Raw genomic sequence first — 26,447 nt, forward strand, 5'->3', positions numbered from 1 at the left:
GAGCACACAAGCCTGGGGAGTGGCAGGCAGAGGGAGAAGCAGGCTCCCTGCTGAGCAAGGAGTCTGATGCAGGGCTCCATCCCAGGATCCTGGTATCATGACCTGAGCCGAAGGCTTACTGACTGAGCCACGCAGGCACCCCCATAATAATTTCATCAATAGCCATTTGTTGAGTACCTCCTATGGACCTCTTCTTAAAATAATATTTTAAGGTATGTAACTGAGGAATTAAGGTTCAGAGATGTTAAAATAATGTACTCAAGGTTGTTCAACTCAAGAGAGCTGGAGAGTTGAACACAATGCTCCCCAGCTGTACAACTCCTATTCTTTCCCTAAACCCATGCTCTCGCCGAAGAATCATTTAGGAAATACATCTCTTCCTTTTTGGAGTACAGTTTCTCTTTAAAACCGTTTATGTCAAGTGAATCCTACTTTACTTTTACTTTTCATGGTGAAATTAGACATAATATACCTAAAAATCCAAAAGACTAAATTAAAATATTTCAAGAAGAAAGTAAGGTTGGCATCCTTGGAATTATATATGCCTAGCATTGACTTACCTTGCTGAGAATTGTAGTACATCCATGTCAGCCTGCTTCTTGTTTGTGTTATGTTCTTTAGTACGAGATTTTTCCTTGGCCATTGATCACCATCTTCCTCTTCACACTCCTATACTCTCTACCCCTAAGAAATTATGGGGATCTTTTTGATCCACACTGTGGTGTCTCTCCCAATTGGATAGGGGGCCAGTGGTCCAGGCCATGAAAGAATTCATGGTGAATACACTGTAAGGGAATGGGGGGCAGGACAGCAAAGGAGACTGTCTGCAAGGAGGCAGTGGGTGGGGGCTTTTTTTAAAGAGGGGAGGTGAGAAGGTATGGCCCCATGTGGAGTTTTGCTTTTTTGGGGAACTGTGCCTGGTTGTAAGTAACCCATTGGTTAGGTAGGGCCTATGGATATTTTGAGGTGGGTTGCCTGATTGGCTTGTCTGTATTCAGTCAGGGGGTCACTGTGGGCCTTTCAACATTCCATTGCTCAAACTTGGTGCCTAGAAGCGGCCTCTACACACACCACCAAAAAGTGCTCTTGCTGTAGATATCCATGACTAATGCAGTGATGCAATATTACATTTAGTCATTAGGTGCCATCATCTAACATATGATGTGCTTCACCTGAAATTTCTTTTATTTATAGCTTTGGTTTATTTTAAATGAATCCATTTCTGTTCTCTGGATCAAACATTTTGGGCCTCTGATTTGTTTATAATGAAAAATACTTCTAGTTTTCTTTGATAAATTATATTTGTAAAATTGATATGTGTTTTCTTTTTCCTGTTTTATTAATAAAAGGAGTTGAGTAATCCTGAGCTGTTTTTATGTATTTTATATGTTGGCACTGGGGTAATGGTGCCACTGATAAAAATAACCCTTGAATGAAGGTGAGATATTAGGCCAGCCAATGCTTTTACAGTCTGAAAGTATTTAGGAGCAATTAAAATATCTCATTTTATTTTTAAAGCCAAACAATACTCCAAACTTATTTTTCTTTGAAGATTTAGACACTTGAGAAGATTGTCAATTATCCTTTAACTTTGGATAAAGGAACACTGAATGTTCAGTCTTTCACCTACTGAACACACACAGTTTTATTCAAAGGGGCTAAAGCCCTATCATCCATCATCTTGAGGTTTGCCTATGAGTCAAGAGCCTTTGGGAATACTAGCTAAACCAGTGATAGTGGTTATAGCTTTAGGCAAAGGGAATAGTTTATATCTTCACCATTTGGAGATTAAACAAGAGTAGCAGTTGCTGTTCACTGAAGATGCCTCTACTTAATAATGACTCAGTGATCTAAGGGTGTCTCTACATTCTCAGACTTGAGTTCACTGCTTTATTTCTTATTTCTTTGTTAACTGTCCTCTCTTCAGTTCTTTATATTTCTATGCATTTTTAGAACCAATTCTCTTTGAAATCAGTTTTAAATTTCATAAGGAAAGGTTTTTGGATGTTACTGTTTTCATTTTGCATTATATACTGAAAGTATGTCCCTATTTCCTCTCTCCTTTACCTCTAAATTTAACTTGAACTTTATTTCTGGAAGTTAGGTCCAACTAAGTCTACCTGCCAAATGATTGGAACAGTAGCAGAATAGACTTTTTTTTTCTTTTTCTTAAAGATTTAATTTATTTGTCAGACAAGAGAGAGTGTGCACAAGCAGGGGGAGTGGCAGGCAGAGGGAGAGGAAGCAGACTCCCCGCTGAACAAGGAGCCTGATGTGGGACTTGACCCCAGGACCCTAGGATCATGACCTGAGCCTAAGGCAAACGTTTAACCCGCTGAGCCAACCAGGCATCCCAGAATAGACTTTTCTGTAGTGTTCTCCTTTCTGCTCATATATACAAGCTATCAGGATGTCCGGTGATTTGAAACACCATGAACCTGAAACAAAGATGGCAAACTGGTGGAAGAGAGAAAGTGAAAGAGTACTATTATTCTTCATATGAATAGCAAGGAGGAAGTGTATTGATTATCCTGGGAAACATAACTAATTCTTTTTTTTAAAATTTTAGAGATAACAGACTTAATTGTCCAGCAATTAAAAGTATTCAAACATGTATTTTCCTACATAACTTATTGTGAGGTGATCGATGTTAAATAAAATATTAATTTTCATCATCTGCTTCAGTTTATGTCTTCTTGACCAGTTCTTCATTTTTCCTTACAACTGCATGCCTTTGAGGCAATGAAGAATTTTTAACCACCATGGTTATGGACCTGAGTATTCATCTGCAGCTACTGATATGCTTGTTACATGTGGTGGTGCTCCTGTTGGTTTTGTCACAGCCATCCTCTATGAGGTGTGTTTTTGGAAAATGTCAGGACAACCTTCATCTCATAGGCTCTGTTGCACCTCGAAGAGCTCAGTGACTGGCTGGCAAGCACTGCTGCCCAGCCTACATGGCCAGTGATGCCTCATGCACCCTCCTTCTTCAGCGGCATGCACGAAAGCCCCAATTAAGTCCTTTTTATCCTTCAAATCTCAGATGTCCCTTGATTATGGAGATTTTTTCCTTGACTTCCCTGTCTGGATTAGTTACCCTTATACTACCTTCCATAGCTCCTCCCTTTCCCTTTTTGTAATGCCTGTCTCATTTGTAGTTGCATGTTTACTATGTCTCACCAGACTGAAGGGCCACAAAAGTAGGAATTAATGCTATTCTTGTTCCTTGTTGAATCACACGTACTTATGACATCATCAGGCATAGTGATGCCAAATAGAAACTTGTTGCATTAATGATCAGAGGAATGACCAGATGTTATGAAAGGCTAATAATTCTGGGTAAGGACTTGCCTAACTCATTCTCCCCAGAATTTTAGTTCCCTAAATGAAGAATTCCCCACCAAAATCTTAGAACTACAGTTGACCTTTGAACAATGCTGGGGTTAGGGGCTCCAAACCCCCATACAGTCAGTTACCTGTGTATAATTTCTGATTCCCTAAAAACTTAACTAATAGCCTACTGTTGACCAGAAGCCTTACCAATAACAAAAAGTTGATTAACATGTATTTTGTTGTATGTATTATATACTGTGTTCTTCTAATAAAATAAGCTTGAGAAAAAAAGTGTTATTAAATTCATAAGGGAGAGTAAATACATTTATAGTATATGCATATTTATTGAAAACAATCTGCATATAAGTGAACATTTGCATTTCAAACCCATGTTGTTCAAGGATCAACTGTACTTTGTTTAAGCAGAGATTGAGAGAAGAACTAAGATTGATTATGGAGTAAGCTGTTTGAAGGAAGGTCCTATATGATTTTCCAAAGTAAGTATAATAACTTACTTTTTAAATTTTTTTTTTTTATTTTTTATTTATTTATTTGAGAGAGAGAGAGAAACAGCATGACAGGGGATAGGGTCAGAGGGAGAAGCAGGCTCCCCGCTGAGCCGGGAGCCTGATGTGGGACTCGATCCCAGGACTCCGGGATCATGACCTGAGCCGAAGGCAGTCACTTAACCAACTGAGCCACCCAGGCCCCCAGTAACTTACTTTTAATAACCATAAGTGCAGTGAGTAATTTTTTTCCCCTAAATTTATTGTGATGGGTTTTTTGAGTATATGGATTTTATTTTTTCTACTTCTTTCTGGTTAGGCTCTACATCAGTTTTTTCTTGGATACGCATTTCAGCTTCTGATTTTTGTCTGAACATTCATTGGTTTGATTTATAAAAGGGATTACAGGTTTATATAGGTTTTCACCATAGTAACTAGCAGAGTGTATGTACATTTGTGTGTGGGTAGAGCCAGAGCAATGGGAAAGAAAACAAAATACTTACCTAAATGACCCTTTAAACCATGTCTTAAATAATAAGTGTTGTTGTTTACAATAACCCTGTATCACTCATTGTGGCATTTAGGAATATTATATCATTTCTAGGATATTTTTGTTTCTCTAGAGAGGGGCAGCATCAAAACATTTTCCACAGAAAAACCATGATCCTCTAGTAGTAAGGTTTTGGTTTTTGCTGTTTTTATGGCCTTCCTGCTGCTAACTTCCAGGTGTTCTTTCTGCCTTTTGGCTGCTCTCTTGTTTGTATTAAATATACCAGTAATTAAATTACAAAACTTTTGTAAATTTTGGCAGCAGATTTGTAATCCATTTATTCTTTTCCTTCACTACGATTAATCAAGACTAGATTTTAATTTGCAGATTTACCTGAATTTGTGGCTGTGTAACAGAGCTTCATTCTCTCCAATTAGTCTTTTAGGTAGAAGAGAGGTGCTGTTTTGAAGGGAGAAGTCTTTATCTTATTTCTGATAACCTTCTAATCTACATCCTGGTTAATCTCTTGCTTTTGCTTTCTGTTGATTTCAGTTTTTTGCTTTTTTACTGATTTCTTTGATAGCCTCATTTTTAAAAAGTACCAATTTAAATTGGAAATTAGGCACAGAATTTAGAAATGTGAAAGTAGCTCTTTAATATATTTTGTTTGCATAGTGCAAACTCCAAAGTGCTTGCTGATTTTAAATGTCTTCCTCGTTTTCTTGGTGGCATCTTTGCAAAATAGATTTTAAAGGACTGGAATTATTCTGTTTTTTTACTTTTTTTTTTCAAAGCGTGAACCAAGCATTGTGATGTAGCAGTGTCAAAGAAAAGTGAAGTGACAGAATAGGACTTTAGTTCCATTCCTTCTCCCATCATCTACCAAAGAAACAATCTGGTTGAGAGAATAGGCTTCTGGTCATTTGTGTATAAGACCTCCAAGGAACAGGCTCCTGACCATGAGAAGAATGGCCTATTTTCTTCCTATATAAACTATCAGAGGCCTTCTATCACCACATGCACATTGATGTGATCTATCAGACATTGGAGCACTGGGGTTATTAGTATTGTTTTTTTTTTTTTTTTTTTTAAAGATTTTATTTATTTATTTGAGAGAGAGAATGAGAAAGAGAGCACACGAGAGGGGGGAGGGTCTGAGGGAGAAGCAGACTCCCTGCCGAGCAGGGAGCCCGATGCGGGACTCGATCCTGAGACTCCAGGATCATGACCTGAGCCAAAGGCAGTCGCTTAATCAACTGAGCCACCCAGGTGCCCTTAGTATTGTTTTTATAGAAGAAGAAATTGAGTCCTAGATTAGTCATATAACTTCATTCTATTTTAGCTGTCCTTTAGCAGATACTAAATATGTATCTAATCTGTGCTACTCAGATATACTACACAGAACCTGGTTTGGATAAGGAGATAAAGATAGGTGCTGTGTACGCAGTTCTGACCAGTAAAATTTATGAAAACGTGACTTGAACAACTATGGACAAAACTACTGCACAACTCAGTCAAGGGAAATGAAGCTAGTTAAAAAAAGAGTTCATGAAATGGTGACTTGAGCTGGACTCCAAAAAAGGGTAGGATTTTCCAGAGCCCCTTGTCTTCTAATAGAACTGGTTTACTTGATGTTGACCTTAAAAATAACACAGCCACTATTGATTTATTTGGGAATAGCAGAGGAATTGCAATTCAAGATATGTAAGCTATGGCAAACCATAGGCAAGTCCTGAGAACAAAGGAGAGGAAAGCTCTTTTATAGAGAATGGGAGGGAGTCAGGAGGAGCTGTTACAAACAAAACGTTGCCTGTGAAGCTTCAAGTGTGGTGGCTTTTCATTGGCTGAATTGTGACACTTTCTCATTGGCTAGACTGTTGCTAGGCAAAAAGAAAATCTTCCTCTTGCTGGGGAAGGAAATTGTAGGCATCTTCCTGTTGGGGTCTGCAATTGAGGGTGAGTGGTAGGGCGAGAGAACTCCCCTTTCTGGTTTCCTGACTCCATTTTAAATGAAATTTCCTTTATTCAGTTGTCATGGAATTACTACATTTTATGGTATGGACAACAAATACTAATGGGCATGCAGGAATGAAAGAAACCATTGTCCCTCAGTAGATTTTAGGAGATTCACAAACTTCCTGAAATTATGTGGTAATGCTTGTATATGAGTGCATTTTCCTAGGAAGAGTGTTCATCAGATTTTTTTTTTCTTCAATTGATGTATAATAGCCATTTATTTCATCGGATTTTGGAAGTGAGTTTGTGGCTCCAAAAAAGAGTTTAAAACTATTTGTCTAGATTATTTGGAGAACACGGAAGGGAGTGAGGCCTTGAGATGAGATCTGAACAATAAGCCAAGCAAAGAGAAAGCATCTGCACAAAAAGGTGACAACACCTAAAATTTCTTTAAATAGTAATTCCCTGAGTTTCTAGATCTTCACAGATTCCTGATGGGGCTTACTTTCTTTCTTATGCTAATTTTCCATGGCATTGTTTCTGCTTCCCTTTGCTATCTCCCATGCTCCAAGAGTCATAATTGGTTTGGATATAGTGGTTACATCATAGTTCTTAATAATTAATTTTTAGATGTGACTTAACTAGTATAATTTTTTTTGTAGTTAAAGTGAGAGAAATACATTTAAGAAATGACAACACACATAGTAGAAATCATGAGAGTTTAATCTGAAAATTTAATAGGAATTGATTGCCCAATACTGAGAGTATAGTATCTACACGTTCACTTCATTTAACAAACATCGTCAAACACTATCATGGGCCAGGAACTGCTGTGAATACAATAGCCAGAGAAAAATGGACTTAGCCCTTCCTCTCATGGAGCTTTCAAAACAAAGCTCACAAATTTGTCCATATTTATAAATTCAGTTATACTCTTCAGTGTGTCTTTTTGGGAAAATCCCAAGTAAGATCATTGGCCTCTATTAACAGGACCCCTTTCTGATGATTGCTCTTTTCCTAGATCAGTGGTTTTTATTGGGGCTTGCAGCAGAGGGGTTGCCCCCAGAGGATATTTGGCAATGTAGGAAACATTTTTGGTTTGTATCTCCAGCTGGGGAGATAGTACTGACATCTAGTAGGCAGGGGCCAGGAATGATGCTAAAGCTCCTATGATATACAGGCCAGCCTCCACAACAAAGAATTAACCAGCCCAAACTGACAATAATGCTGAGATTGAGAAACCCTGCTATAAATGGACATTTCAAAGTAAATGAACAAAGTTTCTGAAAGGCCTTAATAAGATAGAGGCAGGGCTTACTCAGGCATTCTAGTACTGCAATATCATGCCACACTAACTACCCTCTAGTGTTTCCTCATTGGTAGGTTTCAGCCTTTATTAAAAGATTCTCTGGTAAATTCATATTCTGCTTTTGGTTCATCTCAGTGGTTGTGGTTAATGAAATAAGGAATAATGGCTTGGGTTTGAAATTTGGAACTATGCTTTCCTTTAAAATATTACCCAAAATGTAGTGGTAGGATTAATATATTCCTATTTTCATTATCTCTTATTGTCAATATTTACTGAATTGCATGAATAAACCTAACAAGTAGGTCGAAAAATATCATCATTGTAGACTAACATATAGGAGGAACTTAGCAATCAACATAGGTGTTTACTCTTAGATGAATATTCTGTAACAGTGCTTCATTAGCTTAATGTGCATATAAACACCTAGAAATCATATTAAAATGTAGGTTCAATACATCTGAGGTGAGGCCTGAGATCCTCTATTTTTTTTTTTTAAGGTTTTATTTACTTATTTGAGAGCGAGAGCAAACACAAGTGGGTGGGGGGGCAGAGGGAGAAGCCGACTCCCCACTGAGCAGGCAGCTTGATGTGGGACTTGATCCTGGAACCCTGGGATCATGACCTGAGTGGACGGCAGATGCTTAACCGACTGAGCCACCCAGGCGCCCCTGAGATTCTCTATTTCTATCAAGATTTTGGGTGACAAGCCTAGATGAAGCATTAGTTCGTAGCACAAAATAAGTATGCTTGAAGTGTCACTATTCTCCCAACAGAGAAGATTAATTTTTAAAAGGCTTTTCCTGCTTTTAAGTTACTTGTAATTTCACTGTTCAGTTATAAAAGTGGTAAAACTAATGTTGGAGAAAATTTGAAATACAGAAAAAAGGGAAATCTCTAGTACGGATTTCTACCACCCCAATGAAGTTGCTAGTATTTTGTACATTTTCTTTCAGTTATTTTATCCTAAAAGCTTCAAAAAATATACTTAGGGGTGCCTGGGTGGCTCAGTTAGTTAAGCATCTGCCTTCCCCGGGATCGGAGCCCTATGTCAGGCTCCTTGCTCAGTGAGGAGTCTGCTTGTCTCCCTCTCCCTTTGCCCCTCCCCCTGCTGGGCTCTTTCTCTCTCAAATAAAATCTTTAAAAAAATTTTTTTAAAAATAAAAAGAATAAAAAATATACTTATAATGTATGCATTATACAATTTTGTATCTGCTTTTATTGAAAAAAAGGAAGAGGAAAACATTCCCCTTTATTTTTTCCTCACTTTCCTTGTCCTCTCTCCTAATGCATTTTATTGTTTAACTTTGAATAATTCAGTTTAGGAAAGAATTTATCACTTAGGAAGAGGCCTGCTGAGAGGGATAAAGGATCACATGCCTTGCTGTAAAGACTTCATTTTGTAAGATGACTTATGTCACGTGGTGGTTAAAAATATATTTCTCATCATTGGAGAAAACAAAGCTGAGGAAAGTTTGCCTCTTTTTTTACATTTAATTTTCTTTCTCCTTGGGGATGTATAACTGATACTCTGGAACTTGACCTAGTCAAGGAATGTGCCATTGCTATTTGAAATTGGACATATTTTTTTTTCCTTAAGGAACTAACTTTTCTTCCTTGTAATTGGAAGATCAGTAACAAATGTGAAATTAAAGTACAAGTGTACCTTGAAATAAGCAATTACTGAAAATCTGTGAGTTGAATATTTGTGATTGTGATTCTTATTTTCCATTTACTTATATTACTGGTTCAGAAACACTCTAATGAGAAGATTATAAGGAAATTTACAGATTACTGGAGAAAATACCCTTTGCTCTATGCGTTTGATGCAGCTTATTTATCTTATTACCTACTCACCTTAGGTAGGCTCAGTGTATCTGATAGGCTTCTAGATTGACAAGCAATTAGTTTATACTTTGCAGTTGTTGTTGTTGTTTTAAGATTTTATTTATTTATTTGACAGAGAGAGACACAGCGAGAGAGGGAACACAAGCAGGGGGAGTGGGAGAGGGAGAAGCAGGCTTCCCGCAGAGCAGGGAGCCCAATGCGGGGATCGATCACAGGACCCTGGGATCATGACCTGAGCCGAAGGCAGACGCTTAACCGACTGAGCCACCCAGGCGCCCCTATACTTTGGAGTTTTTTATTATTTTGTCTATTTTAAGATTTTATTTATTTGAGAGAGGAAGAGAGAGAGGCTTGCCAGGAGGGGGGGAGGGGCAGAGGGAGAAGCAGGCTTCCCAATGAGCAGGAAGCCGGACTTGATGCGGGGCTCCATCCCAGGATACTGGGATCATGACCTGAGCCCAAGGCAGACGCTTAACAAACTGAGCCACCCAGGTGCCCCGAGTTTTTTATTTTTTTAAATTTTATTTATTAGAGAGAGACACAGCCAGAGAGGGAACACAAGCAGGGGGAGTGGGAGAGGGAGAAGAAGGCTTCCCGTTGAGCAGGGAGCCCAATGTGGGGCTCGATCCCAGCACCCTGGGATCATGACCTGAGCCAAAGGCAGACGCTTAACCACTGAGCCACCCAGGCGCCCCGAGTTTTTGATTATTTTAAAAGTCCGTTTTACTTCTAAGCCATTTGAGCCCTCTGAAGTTTCAGTGAATCATACAGACTTCTCTAATCCCAATTTGTAATTTGTAGAAACATCAGTTTTTTTTTAAAATTGTAGGGTCATTTTATAGAGTTGTAAGAAATTTTATTGCTGTGCTGAAAAGTTTACCATTTTTTCATATTGCATCTTGTTAGTCTAAGTCAATGATTTATAAAACTTTCTTCCACTTATCTTCAGTCTTTGTTTTCTGTGACATTTAAATCTTTCAAGCCTCTTGATACTTTCTTTAAATTGACAATTTTCTGAAAGTGATCATATAATGTATCCCATTGGTTATTTAGCCCTGTTACGCTGAGAGTGATTCTTTTACAGATTTTCTTAGCTTGTGACTCCTTCAGAAATTGATTTTTATGTCTCCTATGGTTATATCATAATTGGTTCCATTTGAGCCTCCTGGAATTGATTGAAAGCAACACTGTAAATAGTCCAGAGGTTTTTAAAGCTGTATGTTCGGTAAAGCCTGTTAATGGTTCGGTAAGCTCATGTACTCTTATCAAGTATTCAACATGATTAAGCTTCATAGCAACTATCAGCATTCTGTAACTATGCCAAAGACTTAGCTCATTCACTTAGCTGAGTTCCTTCCTTAAAGGACTCTAACTTATGTTATACAAACAACTCTTCGGATCTGCCTCATTATCTTGGAGGAATAGTAATTAAAATTTCCTCATCTCCTTTCTTAGAGAATATATCATCTTCTCATTCTGCTTTAGTGGGATGATTCTACAACTCAATCAAAAGGAATCTCAGGGCACCTGGGTGGCTCAGTTGATTAAGCATCCAACTTTGATTTCGGCCTAGGTCATGATCTCAGTGTTGTGAGATTGAGCCCCACATCAGGCTCCTCGCTGGACGTGGAGCCTGCTTAAGATTTTCTCTCTCCCTCTGCCCCTCCCCCAGAAAAAAAGAAAGATAAAAGAATCTCTTTACTATTCTATTTTTCTTTACTTATTGCATTAGTTGGTATTAAGTTCAGCTGTCTTTCACTGAAATCCAAATTAACAAAAGCTTTAAAAAGATTAAAGTTTATTTCTCTTTTATGTGAAAGTCCCAAGATAGGCTCTGTTCTACACAGACCTCAGAGTCCCAGACTTTTCCGTTGGATCATTCCATTGTCCCTTGGGTGTGATCCTTGTCTTCATGACCCAAGAAACCATTATATTCACATCTTAGGCAACAGGGTGCAGGAAAGGGTCAAAGAAGAAAGGGGCAAAAGGTACATATTTTCTATCCTTTAAGGAAGATTCTTTGAAGGTGCCACAACTGTTCTTCCACTTCCATCCTTTTGATTAGAACTTAGTCACATGGCCATACTTAGCTGCGAGGAAGGGAAAGACAAGTTTTTTTTTTTATTCTGCATAGCTACATGTCCAATTTAGTATGGAAGGGACAATGGATATTGAGGAACAGTTAGCAGTTTGTCACACTGTCCATGATTTCTGTTTCATCCACTGTCATCGAGCAGAAAAAATTTTAAGACCGTATATCCCAATTTTAGCATAATATCTTTGGGATATTATTAATAAGAAGTTTGGTTATGGTAGACTAAGATTGGGGGAAGAAACCTAGACTGATTTAAAAGTATCATTTTCAATGCCTTTTTAAATTCTGATGCCCACCTCACCTCCTTAGAAAGGTGTATACTCCTGAATGCATCAGAGTATTAAAATATGAGTCACAAAATAATGAGAGGAAAATGAGTGTGGGAGCAGTTACAGGGAGAAAAATGACGCAAATGTTTTTAATAGAAAAGTTTTCCTAGTAATGCAGGGCATGTAAGGCCAGGATACTATCCATAGAAACAGAATATGGAATCAGGAGAAATTAGGATCTCTAGAAAAGAAATGAAGACCAAGAGCAGCTAATGGGAAATAATTTGTCCCTGTATTTTTTTTTTAAAGATTTTATTTATTCATTTGAGAGAGAGAGAGCATGAGCAGGGGGGAGAGGCAGAGGGAGAAGCAGACTCCCCACTGAGCTGGGAGCCCAACGTGGGGCTCGATCCCAGGACCTGGAAATAATGACGTGAGCTGAAGGTAGATGCTTAGCTATCTGAGCCACCCAGGTGCTCCTGTCCCTGTATTTTGAGAAGTACTTATCTTTTCTTTTTAAGTGTCAAATTTTTATTAATAGGGTGTGGTACAATGAAAAGAAATGGGCTGATACTTCCATTTTGCTTTTCTGGTGGATGAGAGAAACAATATTCTCGACTCCTAATGATCTGAATGTATTTTTGAGACTAACAAGCTGACTCTTAGGTTGGGACTTTGAGAAAAAAGAATAGAGAGGGCCAGTTCCTTCTTTTCAGTTGTCTGAATTAGCTCAGTGAGACCATAGGCAATTGCTTCAGCATTTAAATTTCAGGGATGAATGAAATGGTTGACTTGGCCATAATATAGTCCAGCAAGACATCGGGAAACACATTTGATCAAATTTCAAGGAGCAATGGGCATATCTATGGATATCACATTGATATACCCTGACCACAGAGAAAAGATCTCAGTGTGAATGAGGTATTATGGCTGTCATATTTTTTATGTACTTAGAGTAGTTACATATCACGGGGTGTTTCATTTTAATTTTTGTTCATTTAAAATGAGGCCTTGGGGTGCCTGGGTGGCTTAGTCAGTTAAGCGGCTGCCTTTGGCTCAGGTCATGATCTCAGGGTCCTGGGATCAAGCCCTTCATTGGGTTCCCTGCTCAGTGGGGAGCCTGCTTCCTCTCCCTCTCCCACTCCCCCTGCTTGTGCTCTCTCACGCTCTGTCAAATAAATAAATAAAATCTTAAAAAAAATTAAAATAAAATAAAATGAGGCCTGGAAAACCAAGAATTTTAATGTCCTTTATTAAATTGCAGATTTTTTAGAAAATAATTCTAAGGCAAGCTGAAAGGCACATTTCCTACTCATGGAGCACCTTTCAGATATCTCTAAGTGTTTTAAAAATAATTTTTGTATACAGAAATTTAAATGAATTTAAGTAACTTTCCCAAGACAATGTAGAGTTGTTATACTTAAGAAAAAATGAAAGAAAACACATTATAAATCTAAAATAAATCCAAGGAACTAGTGGACATGTTAACCAAATTCTAAGAAACGTAAATCTGTTTATCATGAATGGGGTAGAAGAATGCAAACCTATTGTTAGGTCTGCCTACCACACAGTTAGGTCTACATACCACAGATGGCTGCCCATCTACCTTGATTTTTTTGAAAATAATTTCCCCATGATTTTTGTTTTGAAAAATTTTTAAACATACAGAAAAGTTGAAAGAATTATGCTGGCAACACCTGTATACCTACTATGGATATTCTATAATTGTAAACATTTTGCTGTTTTTGCTTTATCACTGTCTCTCCACCCATCCACCTGTTTTTTTATTTAAAACGATTTTTTTTAAAGATTTTTATCTATTTATTTATTTGAGAGAGAGAGAGAGTGAGCAGGAGAGAGAATCCTAAGCAGACTCCATGCTGAGCATAGAGCCCGGCGCAGGGCTCAATCCCATGACTGCAAGATCATGACCTGAGCTGAAACCAAGAGTGGGAGGCTCAACTGACTGAGCCATCCAGGCACCCTTCCATCTATTTTTTTTTAAAGATTTTATTTATTTATTTATTTATTTATTTATTTATTTATTTATTTATTTATTTATTTTAGAGAGAAAGAGAGCGAGAGTGTTCATGAGCAGGGGTAGGGGCAGAGGGAGAGGGAGAGAGAATCTCAAGCAGACTCCTTACTGAGTGCAGAGCCCAATGCCAGGCTGGAGGATCTCAACAACCCTGAGATCTGACCTGAGCCAAAATCAAGAGTAGGATGATTAACTGACTGAACCACCCAGGCGCCCCCACCTATTTTTTAAATATTTTTCAAAAGTAAGTTGTAGGCATCAGTATGCTTCTTCCCTAAATCTTCTGTATACATTCCATTAACTAGGTTTGTTTATGTTTTTTTAGGTAGAGTTTGCATGCATGAAAGTGCTTAAATCTTAAACATAGCTTATACTTGTGTAACCAATTCCCTGTCAAAACATAGATTTCCGTCATCTTAGAAAGTTCCTTCTTGCCTCTTCCTAGTTAATCCCAGCTCCCAGAAACAATTGCTATTCTGATTTTTTAAAAAAAATCATAGATTAGTTTGCCTAACATAGACCTTCATTTAAATGGAATCACAGTATTTATTTTTTTATGAAAGGCTTCTCTCAGAATGTTTTTGAGATTCATCATATATTGTTACATGTGTCAGTTCATTCTTTTTCATTGCTGAGTAGTATTACATTGTATGAATACACTGTTGCTTATTCATCCATACTATTGATGGCCATCTAGGCTATTTGCAGTTTTTGGCTATGAGATCTATAATAGCTAAAAATTAAAATATCATAAACAGATATCTGTATATGTATATGTGTGTGATCTTACAATGTTAAACTACCTTGTATTCCTAGCTCAAGATATATTATATATATTTTTTTAAGATTTTATTTATTTATTTGAGAGAGTGAGAATGAGAGAGAAAGAGAGCATATGAGAGGGAGGAGGGTTAGAGGGAGAAGCAGACTCCCTGCCGAGCAGGGAGCCCGATGCGGGACTCGATCCTGGGACTCCAGGATCATGACCTGAGCCGAAGGCAGTCGCCCAACCAACTGAGCCACCCAGGCACCCCGATATATTATCTTTTTAATATATTGGTAGATTTGTTTTGCTAATGTTCCATGAAGGGTTTTTGCATTTATGTTTATGAAGAATTTTATTTAAAGCTATTATTTTCTCTTTGAGCTTTGTTTTAAACTTTAACATAAATTTTCCTATGTTACATTTTCATTATTCAGTTCAAAATACTATTTTTTCAAAATACTGTGATTTCTTCTTGAATCATGGTTTATTTAAAAATATTATGCTTAGGGACACCTGGGTGGCTCAGTCGGTTAAGCATCTGCCTTTGGCTCAGGTCATATTCCCAGGGTCCTGGGATGGAGTCCCACATCGGGCTCCCTGCTGAGTGGGGAGCCTTCTCCCTCTGCCTGCCTCTCCCCCCCTGCTTGTGCTCTCAATCTTTCTCTCTCTCTGACAAATAAATAAAATCTTAAAAAAATATATTATGCTTAATTTCCAAATACTTGATGTTCTTTTAGGCATGTTATTAAATACTTAATGATGTAATTCAGTTTGTTCAGAGAACATATTCGATATAAGTTTTCAATAAGTCTTTTGATATTTCGTGAAACTTAGCTTCTGGCTTAGTATTTGATCTATATTGTTGAATTAGACCATACACACTTGAAAAGATACGTTGTCTGGAGTTGTCTGGAGTATTTTACAAATGTTAATTAGATTAAGCTGGTTAATAGTCCTGTTCACATCTGTGTCCATAACTGATTTTTTTGTCTAGCCATTATTTCAGTTACCATGAGATAGATGTTAACAATCATAGTTGGGAGTTTTAAAAAAAAAAAATCTGTTTTTCCCTATAATTCTTTCAAATTTTCTTCTTGAAGGTTGAAGCTCTGTATCAGACATATACACATTTATGATTATATCTTTCTGATGAATTGTCCATTTTTTCATTATGAAATGTCACTCTCTGTAGTACTCTATCTTAGAGTCTATTTTACGTGATAATAATATAGCCACCGCAGCCTTGTTATGCTTACTTTTTGCATCATATATTTAAGCATTGCTTTTGACCCGTCTTCATCTTTGAAGATGCATCTATTGTAAACTGCATATAGGTTAGTCTGGCTTTTGAAGTTCTTTATCCATTTATGTTTAGTGTAATTATTATAAGTATCTTAGTCTACTTGTTTTGCTTTTTTTCCTTGGTTTCCTCCTATTTTTTTCCATATATATTTTTTTAATTACTGTTTATTCTTCCTGACTTCGTTTGACTTGAAAAATTTTGGGGGGAATTCTAATTTCTCTATTGTCTTTTTAGCTACATCTCTTTAAAGGGTTACATTATATACATATACTCTTTAAAGAGATAGCATTATATACATCCTTAACTTTTCACAGTATATTTAAAATTAAACTACCATTTTGTGTAGAAGATGACTTACAACTATAGAATTCTGTTTATGTCTCATCTTTTATGCAGTAATTGGTATAGCTTTTCATCTTCATATGTGATAAGACCCATATTTCAATATTTATAACTTTTGCTTTAAGTAGTCATATGTGTTCCTAAGAAGAGAGAATAAAACATAGCCTTATATTTAACCATATTTTTATTACTTCACTGCTTTTCATTTCTTTTTGAAGATCTATTTCTCCATCTGGTTTACTTTCTCATTAGTTTGAAGAATTTCCTGTAGCATTTCTTATTGCGCAGGTATGTGGGCAGTGAGTTTGCTTAGGTTTTGTTTGTCTGTCTGAAAGTATCTTTATTCATATTTATTTTTGATAGGTATTTTTGCTGAATATGGAATTCTGTGTTTTTCTTTCGGGACTTTACGTCTATTGTTCGGCTGTTTTAGATTTCCATTCGTTCCAGTGTAATGTCAGTTGTCATGTGTATTATGTCATGTGCTATTTTTCATTGACTACTTTCATGATTTTCTCTTTATGTTTATCTTTCCACAATTTGAATATGATACGTGTAGGTGTGGATTTCTTTGTATTTATCCTTGCGATTTATTGTTCTTGAATTTGTATGTTTATAGCTTCAAAAAATTTGGGAAACTTTTAATTATTTTTTCAAGTACTTTTTCTGCCTCATTTTTCTTATGGAAGTCCATTTACACATATGTTAAAAGTTTTAACATTGTCCTATCTGTTCCTTAGTTTCTTTCTTTCCCTTCCTTTTTTCCCCAGTTTTTTTTCCCCCCTCTGTTCTTCAAACTGGATAATTTCTATCAATCTGTCTTCAAGTTAACTGACTCTTCTTTTATCTCCAATCTGCTGTTTTGACCATTTGTTGAATTTTTTACTTCAGATACTAAATTTTTTAGCATTAGATTTCAATTTGTTTATTTTATAGTTTCTGTTTCTCTGCTGAGATTTCCTGTCTCTGTGTTAATTTCAAACATCTTTTTCTTTACATTTTTAAACATAGGTATCATTGTAGCTGTTATCTGTTAATTCCAACAACTGGGCATTCCAGGTTTAGTCTCTCTCCATTGTCCTTTCTTTTGAGTATATTACATTTTCTGTTTCTGAAGAAACCTCTTGTTTCTTCATATGTCTAATAATTTTATTGTATAATGGGCATTATGAATAATGCATTGTAAATACTATGGATCCTATTATGAGTCTCTGAGGAATGTTGATTTTGTGTGTGTGTTAGTGTTGTCAGGCAGTTAACTTGGCTATGTCCAACACCAAACTCTTCCTTGCAATGGGCTTCTGTTCAGATCTTTTAGCTTTTTCTGAGCTGCCTAGAATCTGTCCCATGCATGCAGTTTACTTGTCAGTCAATTCAGTAGAGTTTTTTTTTTTTTTTTAAGATTTTATTTATTTATTTATTTGACAGAGACAGAGATAGCGAGAGCAGGAACACAAGCAGCGGGAGTGGGAGAGGGAGAGCAGGCTTCCCACCCAGGAGGGAACCCGATGTGGGACTCGATCCCAGGACCCTGGGATCATGACCTGAGCCGAAGGCAGATGCTTAACGACTGAGCCACCCAGGCACCCTCAGTAGAGTTTATATGCACAAAGTAGGGTTCTTCTCTGTAGCTGTCTTTTTAAATTTTATTTTATTTTAAGATTTTGTTCATTCACCTGACAGAGAGAGAGAACACAAGCAGGGGTAGTGGGAGAGGGAGACGCATTTTGACACTATTAATATCGGTAAAATTAATCTCTATAATTAACTCAATTTTTAGACTTAAATTATTTGAGTCTCATCAGAGGTCAACAGAAAAAATATTGCAGTTTAGATTTTTACATTTTTCTCATCCTATGGAACCTATGAATTTATGAGACTTCTTAAAGTCTTCAAACATTATCCTGATGCTGCTAATAATACATCTGCTACTTGTACTATTTGTGTCATCATTACCTAGTTAGTAAGATAATACATTGCCCACCAACTGTACTCCATTTACAATACAAAGCAACAAGCAACAGAGGACACCTGTGTAACTGTTGTTGCGTGAAGGTGAATCTCTTAAACACATCACACCTGAACCATCCCTGGATAATCAACTCACTCTAGTTGAGACCTGCACTTTGACTTGTTTTTCCAGTAACAAGCATGTACTTGTATACATCTCCCCTACAATTTTTTGAGGTAGCCTCCACGCCCAGTGTGGGGCTTGAACTCACAATCCTGAGGTCAAAGAGTTGCATGCTCTACCAACTGAGCCAGCCAGGTGCCCCTCCTCTACATTTTCTTGCATCTGGTGGCATGTGTTTATGAGAAAAGAATCTCTAATAAGGTTTTAGAACCTAACAGCTTCACATTTATATGGTTCTTTACACTTTGCTTTTCATTGTGCTGTTTTTTTTCTATTCTAACAACTCAAATTCTCTGGACTTAAAAGATTGTTTCAAATACTAACATTAGTTGCGTCCAATATTATAAAAACATTTTCTTCAAAAGAGTAAAGGAAAGCCAGGGATAAGGAATTTAAATCCTAAATATTTCTAGTCATGATGAAATAATGTGTGGGGTTAGCCCCGCTGAAGAGCTCTGATAGGTCTATAATACTGAGTTGGAAGGTCTCCGAAGACCATCTTGGAGTAGAAGAATACAGACATTTGAATAAATTGTTCACTGTGGCAAATTTGGGTTATTACAGAGTTAGTGAACACAAAACAGTGTGTCCCAGTGTACTTGAGTGTCTTGCTGACTAAGGAATAAAGAATTACTGTGGTTCTTGTCTCTCAAGAACCGTGAAGAGTCTGAGATTTTACCCTACTTGCAAACTAACAAGTTAATCTGCCACAGTTCAGTGGGTGCTGGCAGGTTCCTGGATCAAAGACAAATGATTTTATTTACTCATGGTAGTAGTGATTGTAGCCAGAGCATCAGCATTTGCACCATTTGCCCAAGACCCAATTCTACCAGAGTGATGCCAGGAGGGTCAGGTGACACCTGCACATGCAGTTGATTATGTTATAGGAGAGGAAGCCTGAACCCTAGGCATGTATAATAAAGATAATACTAGACAGTAAACAAGCCTGCTCTCTGTTCCAAAGGATGAATATCTTCCAAAGCTGTTTGCTGTACTATCATTTTTGAAAAGATAGTCTAGAACAAAGGAAGTCAGGGCTTTGGCTTAGAAAACATCTAGAAATGTGAGAGACCTATGGAGAATTGTCTCACAAGGGTGTCCTTTAGTATTTTCTCTTAAAATATTTTAGATGGATCAACCAATATAGGACAAATCACATGAATAACTGTTTTATTCTTTTACTTTTAAAATGTTATTTGACCAGTTACTTCTATCCATATAGCACATTTTTTTTATTTAATTTTTTTTTTTTTAAGATTTTATTACTTATTTGAGAGAGAATGAGAGAGAGAGATAGCATGGAGGGGGAGGGTCAGAGGGAGAAATAGACTCCCTGCTGAGCAGGGAGCCCGATGCAGGACTCGATCCAGGGACTCCAGGATCATGACCTGAGCCGAAGGCAGTTGCTTAACCAACTGAGCCACCCAGGCGCCCCATATAGCACATTTAAAGCTTATTTACATCTATTTATTGTGTTAGCCTAACAGTTTCTTTATGAAGTTAGTAGAGTGAGCAAAGTAAGTAGATTAAAAATTGAGAGACAGTATATTAGCTGCAAAGGTATTCTGATTGCCAATCATGCATTTCTTCATTATTTAGTCTATTTGAACCTTAACATAAAAATCAAATTCTTTTACAATAACAAGCCAAATATTACCTCTTGTTTTCATACTGAGAGATGTTAAAACTTAATTTTATCTATATCTACCCAGCACATAGGAGGTGCTTAATAAATATTTCTTAAATGATTAGATGAATGAACAAAACAGCTTTTCTTAACAGTAAAATTAAATTACTAAGTTCTAGAGCATGGGACTATATTCCTTAAAGCAATGTTTCTACATTAATAACTCTAAATATTTTTGGGTAAAGAATTTGGCCTGTATGTTTGCTAGAATTTTTTATGCTCCAATTAAATTACGAATCTCTTTTATATAAATTTGGACATCAATGTGGGCATTTTTATCATTTTCCTTCAAAATTAGAGCAGCCACTTGAATTTAGTGATTATATTTCATTCCTAGAAATCCTATTTGGCTCTTTTTCGATCTGTCTGATCATTTAAAATGATATATTGTTCTTCATTCTGTATCTTACTCCATTTTGTGAAGTACTTGAAGGCCTAAATTCTATGATTTGTTTCTGCATACTCTCACTCATGGTTCCTGTATTAGTCAGTGTTCTTTAGAGAAACAGAACCAGTGAGATAATATACATATATGTAGATAGGAGGAGATATATTAGAGGAATTGGTCCAGGTAGTTATGGAGACCTAGAAGTCTCATGATCTGTCATCTGCAAGCTGGAGAACTAGGAAAGCTTATGGTATAATTCAGTCTAAGTCCAAAGAGCCGAGGACCAGGGGTACCAATGGTATAATTCTCAGTCTGAGGCTGAAGGCTTAAGAACCATGAGCTCCCGGGCGCCTGGGTGGCTCAGTCGTTAAGCGTCTGCCTTCGGCTCAGGTCATGATCCCAGGGTCCTGGGATCGAGTCCCACATCGGGCTCCCTGCTCCGCAGAGAGCCTGCTTCTCCCTCTCCCGCTCCCCCTGCTTGTGTTCCTGCTCTCGCTGTGTCTCTCTCTGTCAAATAAATAAAACAAAATCTTTAAAAAAAAAAAAAAGAACCATGAGCTCCCATGCCTGAAAGCAGAAGTTGAATTTCCCAAGTCAAGACAAGAGGTAGAGATTCGCGCTTCTTTCTCCTTTTTGTACTATTGGACGGCCAATGGATTGGACAATGTCTATCCACATTGTTGAAGGAATATTTTCTTTACTCAGTCTACTGATTCAAACGCTAATTTCTTCCAGAAATACCTGCACAGACACACCCAGAAGTAATGTTTTACCGGCTATCTGGGTATCCCTTAGCCCAGTCAAGTTGACACATAAAATTAACCATCACAGTGGCTTTTTTCTTCCTGTGTTTTATAATTTGGGATTGACATCTCATGTGATCTCATTGTTCCCTTCCCTTAGGTAGAGCAGATTTTTGGCTTGTTACCCTTTTGCTGAGGAGGACGAGCTCTGAAAGTTGCAACTTTATCCAGGAGTCTCAGTTCCCTCCCTGCCTTTTATGGATGGACCCTAGGTTATGTCTTCTTTTTTTTTTTTTTAAGATTTTATTTTATTTATTTGAGAGAGAGAGAGTGTGCATGAGCAGGGGGAGGGGCAGAGAGGGAGGGAGAGGGAGAGAATCTCAAGCAGACTCCATGCTGAGCGCAACTTGGGGCTTGATCTCATGACCCTGAGATCATGACCTGAGCTGAAACCAAGAGTTGAACACTCAACCGACTGAGCCACCCAGGTGCCCCAGGTTTTGTCTTCTGCATTGTATTGTGAGATTATTAAAATCCACTGATTTTAAGCTCCCTCTGTTTTTGCCCTTTTGCTTTTTTGTGCACTTAGCTTTATTTAAAAGTATATATATTATATTTATCCAACATTTAAAAATGTCTTTTAAGGGAGATTTTATGTCTTTTATTTATTTGTTTGTTTGTTTTTAAGTAGGCTCCACGCCCAGCATGGAGCCCAGTGTGGGGCTTGAACTCACAGCTCTGAGATCAAGACCTGAGTGGAGATCAAGAGTTGGATACTTAAGTGACTGAGGCACCCAGGTGCCCTGATTTTATGTCTTTTAAGGGAGATTGTCCACTGTGTTCTCAGAAACTCAAGTTTCCAGTTACTTTAACCCATATAGTTTTGTTATTCTACAGTGGATGGATGCAAATATGTAATTAAAAGGAACACAATCAGCCTTGTTATTATATCAGTATTTTTACATGGCCAGTGGGTGATGAAGCTTGAAATACTATCAATAGGATGCAGAGATTCAAAATATATAAATCCAAACTAATTATAACTCTAGGATAACATGACCTAGAAAATTAAAATAGTGACATTTTATATGCACTAACTTTAAAGGGAATGTGGAATTTAACTGTTATTTCAAGTTTTTTCAAGAATAATATTTAGATAATAAGTATATGATATTTATTATAATTGTTAATTTGTTTTTAATAAATGTCCACTGAGTAAAACTTTTGATAGATTGTAACTCAAGGCAAAAATTAACCTAGAAAGGGGTGCCTGGGTGGCTCAGTCGTTAAGCATCTGCCCTCGGCTCAGGTCATGATCCCGGGGTCCTGGGATCGAGCCCTGCATCGGGCTCCCTGCTCGGCGGGAAGCCTGCTTCTCCCTCTCCCACTCCCCCTGCTTGTGTTCCCTCTCTGGCTGTCTCTCTCTCTCTGTCAAATAAATGAAATCTTAAAAAAAAAAAATTAACCTAGATGTTTCTGTATAATTCAGAAGAGGAGGAACCATTTAACTGGAAAACTCTTTGTGAGGATTTGAATTGTGTTATGTAGTTTGATTATTAAATTAGAATTTTAAAACACTGTGAAAGAAAATAAGAGAAAGGGGCACCTGGGTGGCTCAGTTGTTAGGCATCTGCTTTGGCTCAGTTCATGATCCCAGGGTCCTGGGATCGAGCCCCACATCGGGCTCCCTGCTCTGCGGGAAGCCAGCTTCTCCCTCTCCCACTCCCCCTGCTTGTGTTCCCTCTCTCATTGTGTCTCTCTCTGTCAAATAAATAAATAAAATCTTTAAAAAAAAAAAAAAAGAGAGACGTAAAAATGAGAAAGAGTCAAAAGGGAAGGAGTATGACAAACCGGTGGGTTGGTGCAGTGCTTGGGTCTTTCCATTTACCACTCTAGAAGTACAGCAGAATTAATAGTGTTATTTCCTGGTCAGTTTGACTGGTTATTGGCAGTTAAACTGACATCACTCAGACTTAATTTGAATTGATTTTTTTTGAAAGATAAAGTTGGTAAAAGGACATTGGATTCTTGAATTATTTATCATTTCTAATGTCACAGTTATTTCCTGAAATTACCAATAGAAAAGAAACTCCCTACCCCACCTTTTTTTTTCTTCCTTTTTTTACTTCTACAACTTTACTTTTACAACTCTTAAGATGATCTTTGTTTAGCATTTCAATACTTATACTATAGACTGAGGGAGAAGGGGGCAAAATCTGCATGGAAGTTATTATAAAAATGCCTAAATTCCCAGGGAACAGTGAGGGGAAGTTTTGACTACATATGCTTCAATCCTATAATGACTTTTCAGGGATGCAAATCAAGACCAGATTTATACAGATTTTATAGGTTATTTGTTATTGTTTAAAGTCCTAGGTTCAAGTTTCAATATTCAGATGTGGAGAAAAGGATAGAAACTGGTATTTACAAGTACTTAAAATTAGACTCCTAAATGAAAAATTAGAAAAAGTATTTTGTGTAGCCCATTCAACGCATTTTTGTATCTCTTTTCTCACTTGACCTTTGACAATCCCATGTGGTAGGTATCATTACCCCCAGGACACAGAGAAATATATGATTTCAGTTCATTGATGATGGGACTTGTACTAGAATTAATTTCTATTGCTTCTTAGTCCCATGTTCTATTTGTAGGATTCTGATTACTGTCTCTTATCTAAGTTAATGAAGAAACACACTGACCACAATATAACCACCAAATCAAAGTCATTTGGTTTGTAGTCCCAGTTAATTGAAAAAGGATAAACACACAGGTCAATGCAAGAAAACAGAGTCCAGAAATAGGCTCACATGTATATGGTCAATTGATTTCAACAAAGATGCAAGGGTGATTCAACAGAGAAATAGTAGTCTTTTCATGAAAAGAGCAAAGGAACATTTGATATTAAAAGTGACTTCCAGATGAGAGGAGTCCAAGATGGCAGAGGAGTAGGAGACCTTAATTTCGTCTGTTTCCAGGGATTCAGCTAGATAGCTAACAAATCATTCTGAATACCTGTGAATTCAACCGGAGATCAAAGAAAAGAATAGATGCAATTCTACAAATAGAAAAGCGACCGCTTTCTGCAAGAATGACAAGACGGAAAAACTCACTTCAAAAAAGAGAACAAGAGGCAGTACTGACTGCCAGGGTCCTAATCAATATGGACATTAGTAAGATGTTGGAGCTAGAGTTCAGAATAACAATTATAAAGATACTAGCTGGGCTTGAAAAAAAGCATAGAAGACACTAGAGAATCCCATTCTGGAGAAATAAAAGAACTAAAATTAACCAACTTGAAATCAAAAAGGCTATTAATGAGATGCAATAATGAGGCAGAAGAGAGAATTAGTGATATAGAAGACCAAATGATGGAGAATAAAGAAGCTGAGAAAAAGAGAACTAAACAACTACTGGATTATGAGGGGAGAATTTGAGAGATAAGTGATACCATTAAAGAGAAACAATATTAGAATAATTGGGATCCCAGAAGAAGAAGAAGAGAGAGGGAGGGGGCAGAAGGTATATTGGAGCAAATTATAGCAGAGAACTTCTCTAATTTGGGGAAGGAAACAGGCATCAAAATCCAGGAGGCACAGAGAACCGCCCCCTTAAAATCAATAAAAATAGGTCAACACCCCGACATCTAATAGTAAAATTTACAAATCTCAGAAACAAAGAGAAAATCCTGAAAGCAGCTTAGGACCAGAGGTCTGCAACCTACAACAGTAGAAACATTAGAGTGGCAGCAGACCTATCCACAGAGACCTGGCAGGCCAGAAAGGACTGCCATGATATATTCAGGGTACTAAACGAGAAAAATATGCAGCCAAGAATACTATATCCAGCTAGGCTGTCACTGAAAATAGAAGGAGAGATAAAAAGTTTCCAGGACAAACAGAAACTAAAAGCATTTGTGATCACCAAACCAGCCCTACAACGTATATTGAAAGGGGTCCTCTAAGCAAAGAGAGAGCCTAAAAGTAACGTAGACCAGAAAGGAATAGAGACAGTATACAATAACAGTCACTTTACAGGTAATACAATGGCAGTAAATTCATATCTTTCAGTAGTTACTCTGAATGTCAGTGGGCGAAATGCCCCCAATCAAAAGACACAGGGTATCAGATTGGATAAAAAAGCAAGACCCATTGATATGCTGTCTTCAAGAGACTCCTTTTAGACCCAAAGACATCTCTAGATTTAAAGTGAGGGGGTGGAAAACCATTTATCATGTTAATAGACATCAAAAGAAAGGTGAGGTGGCAATCTTTATATCAGACAAATTAGATTTTAAACCAAAGACTGTAATAAGAGATGAGGAAGGACACTATATCATACTTAAAGGGTCTATCCAAAAAGAAGATCTAACAATTGTAAATATTTATGCCCCTAACATGGGAGCAGCCAATTATATATAAGCCAATTAATAACAAAATCAAAGATACACAGCAATAATAATACGATAACAGTAGGGGACTTTAATACCCCCTTACTGCAATGGACAGATCCTCTAAGCAGAAGATCAACAAGGAAATAAGGGCTTTGAATGACACACTGGACCACATGGAGTTCACAGATATATTCAGAGCATTCCATTCTAAAGCAACAGAATACACATTCTTCTCAAATGCACATGGAACATTCTCAAGGATAGATCACATCCTGAGTCACAAATAGATCACATACTGGATCCCATACCAAAAGATTGAGATCATTCCCTGCATATTTTCAGACCACAAGGCTTTGAAACTGGAACTCAGTCACAAGAGGAAAGTTGGAAAAAAGTCAAATACCTGGAGGCTAAAGAGCATCCTACTAAAGAATGAATGGGTCAACCAGGAAATGGAAGGAGAATTTTAAAAATTCATGGAAACCAATGAAAATGAAAACACAACTGTTCAAAATCTTTGGGATGCAGCAAAGGCAGTCCTAAGAGGGAAGTATATACCAATACAAGCCTTTCTCAAGAAATAAGAAAGTTTTCAAATACACAACCTAACCTTACATCTAAAGGAGCTGGAGAAAGAACAGCAAATAAAGCCTAAACCCAGTAGGAGAAGAGAAATAATAAAGATCAGAGCAGAAATCAATGAAATAGAAACCAAAAGAACAGTAGAACAGATCAGCAAAAGTAGGAGCTGGTTCTTTGAAACAATTAATAAGATTGATAAACCCCTGGCCAGACTTATCAAAAAGAAAAGAGAAAGGACCTAAGTAAGTAAAATCATGAATGAAAGAGGAG

At 37.3% G+C, this 26,447-nt stretch overlaps 1 protein-coding gene across 4 annotated transcripts in view; it reads left to right on the forward strand.

Annotated features, from left to right (window-relative positions):
• COMMD1 (copper metabolism domain containing 1) overlaps positions 1 to 26,447 on the forward strand; it is a 248,135-nt gene that overhangs the window by 113,519 nt on the left and 108,169 nt on the right. The window contains exon 3 of one of the 4 annotated variants that reach the window (XM_081832050.1): positions 5,124 to 5,258. The exons of 2 other annotated variants lie outside the window; for them this stretch is intronic. In XM_081832050.1, coding sequence (XP_081688176.1) covers positions 5,124 to 5,147 — 24 coding nt within the window. In that variant the 3' untranslated portion in view covers positions 5,148 to 5,258. Of the gene's footprint in view, positions 1 to 3,759; positions 3,811 to 5,123; positions 5,259 to 26,447 lie in introns of those variants that run through there. One more of the 4 variants, XM_081832048.1, reaches the window with a different exon arrangement.

Source organism: Leptonychotes weddellii, chromosome 10 (assembly GCF_054177405.1).
Source record: "Leptonychotes weddellii isolate Sample4059 chromosome 10, ASM5417740v2, whole genome shotgun sequence".
NCBI lineage: Eukaryota > Metazoa > Chordata > Mammalia > Carnivora > Phocidae > Leptonychotes > Leptonychotes weddellii.